This window comes from Triticum dicoccoides, chromosome 4B, assembly GCF_002162155.2.
Source record: "Triticum dicoccoides isolate Atlit2015 ecotype Zavitan chromosome 4B, WEW_v2.0, whole genome shotgun sequence".
Classification (NCBI taxonomy): Eukaryota; Viridiplantae; Streptophyta; class Magnoliopsida; order Poales; family Poaceae; genus Triticum; species Triticum dicoccoides.
In genome coordinates this window covers 597,546,188-597,553,308 of record NC_041387.1, presented here as the reverse complement: position 1 = coordinate 597,553,308, position 7,121 = coordinate 597,546,188, and the positions used below count along the sequence as shown (strand labels likewise).

The 7,121-nt window shown below is 48.1% G+C and overlaps 1 protein-coding gene across 2 annotated transcripts; it reads left to right on the top strand.

The window, feature by feature from the left end:
- The first annotated feature begins 4,720 nt into the window (after positions 1-4,720).
- On the top strand, positions 4,721-6,563 carry LOC119291669 (ethylene-responsive transcription factor 1-like). 2 transcript variants are annotated; one of them, XM_037570476.1, is made up of 3 exons: positions 4,721-5,359; positions 5,441-6,163; positions 6,251-6,563. In XM_037570476.1, the coding sequence occupies exons 1-2, from the start codon at positions 5,107-5,109 to the stop codon at positions 6,136-6,138; spliced, it is 951 nt and encodes a 316-aa protein (XP_037426373.1). In that variant the 5' UTR covers positions 4,721-5,106; the 3' UTR covers positions 6,139-6,163; positions 6,251-6,563. The 2 variants fall into 2 exon arrangements, with proteins under 2 accessions (XP_037426373.1, XP_037426372.1); XM_037570475.1 differs by having other exon boundaries at positions 4,723-5,359; positions 5,441-6,166.
- Positions 6,564-7,121: the final 558 nt, after the last annotated feature.

The window sequence follows — 7,121 nt, the reverse complement described above, 5'->3', positions numbered from 1 at the left end:
TTCCATAGTCGATCTGGTTAAGATCGTCTGCTTGCAAGACTTCCAGGAAACAACACCACCACCAAGTGTGAAGACATGTCCACTTGTGGCTTTCATCTCATCAGCATCCGATATCCAATTTGAATCACTATACCCCTCAAGTACCGTCGGGTACCCAGAATAGTGAATCCCATAGTTCGCAGTACCTTGCAAGTAACGCATCACTCGCTCAACAGCATGCCAATGCACATCTCCCGGATTGGAAACAAACCAGCTCAGTTTGCACACATCAAATGAGATGTGAGGACGAGTAGCACATGCTAGGTACATCAGTGAACCAACCACTTGAGAATATCTCAATTGCTCTATAGTCGTGCCTTCGAACTTTTGAATCCGCACGCTAGGATCATATGGTGTTGCAGAAGGTTTGCATTCCAAATATCCAAAGCGGCTCAAAATCTTCTCAACATAGTGAGATTGCAAAAGTGTAATTCCACCCTCAGTATTTCTCAGTAGCTTGATGTTCAAGATAACATCAGCCACACCCAGGTCTTTCATCTCAAAGTTATGAGATAGAAAAGCCTTGGCCTCCTCAATTACTTTGAGGTGGGTCCCAAATATCAGTATGTCATCAACATACAGACACATGATAACTCCTTCGCCCCCACTATAGCGATAGTATACACATTTGTCAGCTTCGTTGAAAACAAAGCCAGCAGATGTCAAAGTTGTATTAAACTTCTCATGCCATTGCTTAGGCGCTTGTTTCAGGCCATACAAAGATTTCACTAACTTACACACCTTTCTTTCCTGACCATTTACTACAAAGCCATCTGGCTGTTGCATGTAAATTTCCTTGTCTAGCTCTCCGTTAAGGAAAGCTGTCTTAACGTCCATCTGATGAACGAGAAGACCATGCGAGGAAGCCAAAGCGAGTAACACTCGAATGGTTGTCAGCCTAGCTACAGGTGAGTAAGTATCGAAGAAATCCTCTTCTTCCTTTTGGGTATAACCCTTGGCCACAAGCCTAGCCTTGTACTTCTCAACAGTACCATCGGGCCTAAGCTTCCTATTGAACACCCACTTACATCCCAATGGTTGGCAACCATAAGGACGATCGGTGATCTCCCATGTCCCATTAGCTATGATGGAATCCATCTCGCTACGGACCGCGTCCTTCCAGTAGTCATCATCCTGAGATGCATAAGCTTCTGAAATGGAACTGGGAGTGTCATCATCCACGAGGTACACGAGGAAATCATCACCAAAAGACTTTGGAGTCCTTTGTCTCTTGCTCCTAACAGGAGCTTTCTCGTCATCCTCTGATGAACTTTCATCACTTTTGTGTTCAAATATTCCATCGGAATGGCAGGTTTAGGAGTCTCATCAGATTCCAGTCTAGAACTGCTTTGCATATCTCTCATGGGAAAAATATCCTCAAAGAATGTAGCATCCTTGGACTCTATAATTGTACCGACCTTCTGGTCAGGTACCTCAGATTTCACTACTAGAAATCTATAGCCAACGCTATTCTTAGTGTAGCCCAAATTAACGCAGTCCACGGTCTTTGGTCCAAGCTTACGCTTTTTGGGGATCGACACATTGACTTTCGCCAAACAGCCCCAAGTGCGCAAGTAAGAGAGTGTAGTTCTTTTATTTTCCCATTGCTCATAGGGAGTAGTCTCATTACCCTTCGCGGGAACTTTATTCGGGACATGACATGATGTTAATATAGCCTCCCCCCACCATGCCTTGGATAAACCCGATGTATCTAACATGGCGTTAGCCAAATCTGTTAGAGTACGATTTTTTCGTTCGGCAACCCCGTTTGACTGGGGTGAATAGGGAGGCGTCCTTTCATGAATAATACCATGTTCCGCACAGGATAAATCAAACTCACTAGAAAAGTACTCTCCACCACGATCAGACCGGACTCGTTTTATTTTCTTCTCAAGTTGGTTCTCAACTTCAGCCTTATAGATTTTAAAGTAGTGTAGAGCCTCATCCTTTGTATTTAACAAATACAAATAACAAAATCTAGTAGAATCATCAATCAAAGTCATGAAGTATTTCTTTCCACCTTTAGTCAACACACCATTCATCTCACGGAGATCTAAATGTATGAGCTCTAGTGGTGCCAGGTGTCTCTCCTTCGCAGGCTTGTGAGGCTTACGAGGTTGCTTTGCTTGCACACACGCATGGCACTTAGAGCCTTTGGCTAAAGTGAAACTCAGAATTAGATTCATCTTATCTAGCCGCGTCATACAACCGAAATTTATGTGACAAAGACGTGAATGCCAAACCTCACATTCGTTCGCATTAGAATGAATTTGGTTCACAACTTTATTACAGAAATCCTCCAGGGAAAGGCGAAACAAACCACCACAATCATATCCTTTTCCAACAAATAGTCCATACCGAGATACGACTACTTTGTTAGACTCAAATACTAACTTAAACCCTTCTTTACATAGAAGGGAGCCACTAACGAGATTCTTCTTGATAGCGGGGACATACTGCACGTTCTTCAGTTGCACGATCTTTCCCGAAGTAAACTTCAGATCTACCGTGCCAACACCATGAACAGAAGCATGCGAGCCGTTCCCCATCAGGACGGAACAATCTCGTGTGACCTGGTAAGAAGAAAACAAAGACACATCAGCACACACATGAATATTGGCCCCAGTGTCAACCAACCAATCGGTGGACTAACAAACTGAAAGTACGGTAAACAAATTACCATACCCTGATGCCGCATCATTGTTGCTCAGAGTCACATTGACAGACTTTGCGTCCTGTCCTGGCTTCTTATACTTGTTTGGGAACTTGTTTGCCCAATGTTCCTCTGAACCACAAGTGAAGCAGCCATCTTTCTTCTTATCTTTCTTCTTACCCTTCTTCTTGAAGGTAGTATTCTGCTGGACAGAGTTCTTTCCCTCAAACTTGTGGGAGTTCTTCTGCACCACATTGGCGCTAGAAGAACCCTCTGCCCCTTTCACGTGTGAGTCCTTTGCTCTCGAGTTCTGCTCAACACTCAGATGACCAATGACATCCTCAACAGAGAATTCACGTCTCAAGTGCTTGAGAGAAGTAACAAAGTTCCTCCATCCAGGAGGGAGTTTTGCAATAATGCAACCCACGACAAACTTGTCCGTAACTCACACTTCAGGAGCTCCAGCTCCTTAGCGATGCATTGTATCTCATGGGCCTGGTCCAATACAGAACGGTTATCAACCATTTTGTAATCATGGAACTGCTCCATAGCATACAACTCGCTTCCAACATCGGTTGCGCCGAACTTAGCTTTGAGCGCATCCCACAAATTCTTGGCAACACACATATGGAGATATGCGCCGACTAGCTTGTCTCCGATCACAGTAAGAACGGCTCCAACAAAGATGGTGGTTGCCTCCCTAAACGCATTCTCCTGTTCAGGAGCAATCGTTACCGTGGGAGACACACCGCCAACCCAGAACACGTTCATTGTTGTGAGCCACAAGGTAGTCCTCGTCTGCCAACGCTTAAAATGCGTTCCAGTAAACTTTTCCGGTTTCAGAGTGGCGACGAAGCCATGAGTCGAAAAGTGCCTAAAATAAGGTTTTTGGATTGTTGGAAATATTAGCACTTTTTTGACTAATCTAATCCACGAGTAAACAGTAAGCATGGCAAATACGGTATGCATCTCATACCGGTACGTAAGCATGTGAGCACGTACAGTACATAGAACTGAAACATCTATGAACATCATATACACGACTAGGACATGAACGAGCAAATAGGGGATGAATGAGTCATACCCTCCGGTTGGCCAGGCCAACGGGACGGCAGTAGCAGCAGCCTCGACATCAGCCAAGGCCTTCTTCTTGGCGACTTCGGCGTCAGCCATGGAGTCGATGTAGAGGAAGTAGTGGAAGCGGAGGCGGATGAAGACGGGAACGAATCGGGAGCAGTCGCGTCGAGACGCTTCCCAAAAACCTTATTGCCATTCTCCCGGGCAGGATCTCGAACGACAGGGTTCCGGAGGCACCTGCTCTCGCGACCAACCGTGCACGCGGTCGTCGGGATGGGATCGCCGGAAGCAGCACAACGAGAGGAACAGTAGATGACGGCTAGGGTTGTACGAGAGGGAGTGAGTGAACTGAGTTAGGGTTCACTCAACTGGCCAGTGCCTTCTTATATAGGTCGTCAGGTAGATGGGCCTGGGCCAGGCACACGACCGAGTCCGCGAACAGCCCACGGTCCAACGTCTCGGACAGTGGCGCTTCCGTAAGCGATTCGTTAATTAATTAACAATTAATTAACCATTCCTGAGCAACAAAAATAAGCTTAGGCTCGGCTCATTCCCGCAACCCGCGGCGCGCGCGCATCGTGACGAGGCGAGGTGTGGCGTGGCGAGGCGGGGGCGGAGGAGGAGAAGCGCGCATGTACAACTCCTATTCCCAAGCTCCCAATAGCAAATGGTAGAGCAGTCCTTATAAAGAGGTTTCACTCTTCTTACTGTAGCAGTATGGGACTAAACTTCCCACGCTTCCCACCACTTGCCGTACACATGCATGGGCCTTAGAGATTAACTAGGAATTATTGTCTTATATGGACCTAAGCCCATCCATAATCCATCACTATCCACGATGCCTTATGGACAACATATTTGTTTCACTAATATTTTAGTTTTCCATTGTATCTCAATTACCTGCTTGTTTAACTAATATTTTAGTTTTCCCTGTATCTCAATTACCTGTGTATTTATTAAGCGCCGTGAACAAATCTGTAAGAGACCCTAATCAAGGGATGACTAACCAAAACAGACAACTAAACAGGCAAAAAAATACTCACCGGCAGAAGAACGGCGCGGCGCAAGCGCGCATATCCCTCTAGTTGTGTATAGAATCCGGCAAGAAAAAGCGCTTGCACTGTGGTTCCTTGACAGTTGCCACGTAGATGTGCCATGCCGCTGTGTTCCTGCCACATCATGTGACGCCACGTAAGCTGTCGAGGACGTCGTCCGATGTACCGGTTCCGTGCCAACCACACGACGCGATCGTCAGCTAGCTCGGTTATAAGTAGGTGACCTGGCCACCAACACAACACGTGAAAGAAAAATCCAACGGAAAAAGCAAAGAGAGAACAATGTGCGGCGGCGCCATCCTAGCGAAGCTGATCCCGCCGACGCCGCCGTCGGCGGGCCGTGCCCCGAAGCAGGTGGCCGCGGGCGGGGTCTCGCCCAAGAAGGGCGGCATGAACAAGAGGCACCACAGCAGCACCCCCGATGTCGACGACTTCGAGGCCGCCTTCGAGGACTTCGATGACGACTTCCACCTGCAGGCGGAGGAGGACGGCGACGACCATGTCGTTTTTGCATCCAAACCTGCCTTCTCCCCGGGTAGGGCAACTCTCGTGGTTTCATAGAGTATACAGGGTTCATGGCTACAATCGTTACGTATTGACGTAGATTCCTTTGCAGCCTACGATGATGGCCGCGCGGCGCAGGCGGCGAGCAGGAAGAAGAGCGTCCGCCGCCTCCACGGCATCCGTCAGCGGCCGTGGGGCAAGTGGGCGGCGGAGATCCGCGACCCGCACAAGGGCACCCGCGTCTGGCTCGGCACGTTCGACACGGCCGATGATGCCGCCCGGGCCTACGACGTCGCCGCCCACCGCCTCCGTGGCAGCAAGGCCAAAGTCAACTTCCCCAACGGGACCAGGGCTGGGGCGCGCCTGCAACGCGCCAGCCGGAGAACCGCTTCGAAACGGCAGTGCCCCCCTGCGCGGACGACGGCGTACTCTGCTGCACACGCACAGAAGGAGCGGGACGCTATGGTGGCCAAGCCTGAGCTGATGGAGTCTTTCGACATGGACGCCTTCGTCGACCTGACCACTGCTTTCACCACGCTACCGCCTGTCATGGCAAGCTCCTTCGCCGACACTGGCGCGAAGAAGCCGATGGTCGATGAGGATTCGTCGGATGGGAGCGGCGGCGATGCCATGCTGGGGTTCGATCCGTTCATGCTGTTCCAGCTCCCCTGCTCGGACACGTACGAATCCATCGACAGCCTCTTCGCCGGCGACGCCGTCATCCAGGATGCCCTCGGCGTGGACAGTGGCATGGAGGGCGTCAGCCTCTGGAGCTTCGAGGAGTTCCCCATGGACAGCGCCATTTTTTGACGTTTCCGTGCGATGCGCCCGATCGGTTGTAAGAATCTCCATCTTGCATCTTGTTCCATGTAAATGTTGGTGCACAGAACCTTGCTGAGACCAGATTCTGTTTCATGGCCAGGAACGAAGGGCGCAGCCGATGCATGGCTGCTGCATGATTGCTTCCTTGATGAATGCAGATTCGTCGGACTGTATGTGCATATGTACTGCTGGTCGCCTGTATCAAACCGTATTGTACTCTGCCATGATTTGTGCTAGTCTTTCCTACTGTTGGTCAATAGTCCTACGAATTGATCATGTCGGCAGTGCCGTCTATGATTGTGCTTGTGCTTGCGGTTGTCAATTCCAAATTAGTTTTATGAACCTGGTTATCTTGTGTCATGTTGAGTTGGATTGTAAATTTATTAATTCAGTTCAGGGCTCTTTGATTCAAAGGATTCTTAAGGAATTTCGGAGGTGATTCGTCGGATTAAAATCCTTAGGAATTTTTTCTTTGGATTCATTTGTATTGGTTTTCATAGGAAACTTTCGTTCCACTCCAACATCGTGTAAAGAATCATATGTTTTTTCCTCGCACAATCAAATACCCATATTAATCATGCAGTACTAAAGATGATATATCACTTCATTCCTGTCTTTTTTTTTTTTACAAATCCTGTGAATCAAAGAGGCACTATTAAGCTATACAATTCTGGATGTACTCGCTACATTGTGTAGTTGATCTTTTACCTAAAGATGATGTCAATCTGTGCTGGTGGTCCGTTCGGCTTTGGACTCTGATTTTTTTCTTCCCTGGATGTAGGGGCTCGCCCGCAATTTAAGGCAAATATCTGGAATCTACATAACTAACCGCCACCACTTCGCCTTTCAAACCAAAAGGTTCATCATCAACGGAGATATTCTTAACTTCTTATCTTGTGTATGTGTAAATATCTGGTTGTATGCATCGCCCAGATGCAGAAGACGGGAATCTTCCTCCTTTTCTAAAAATA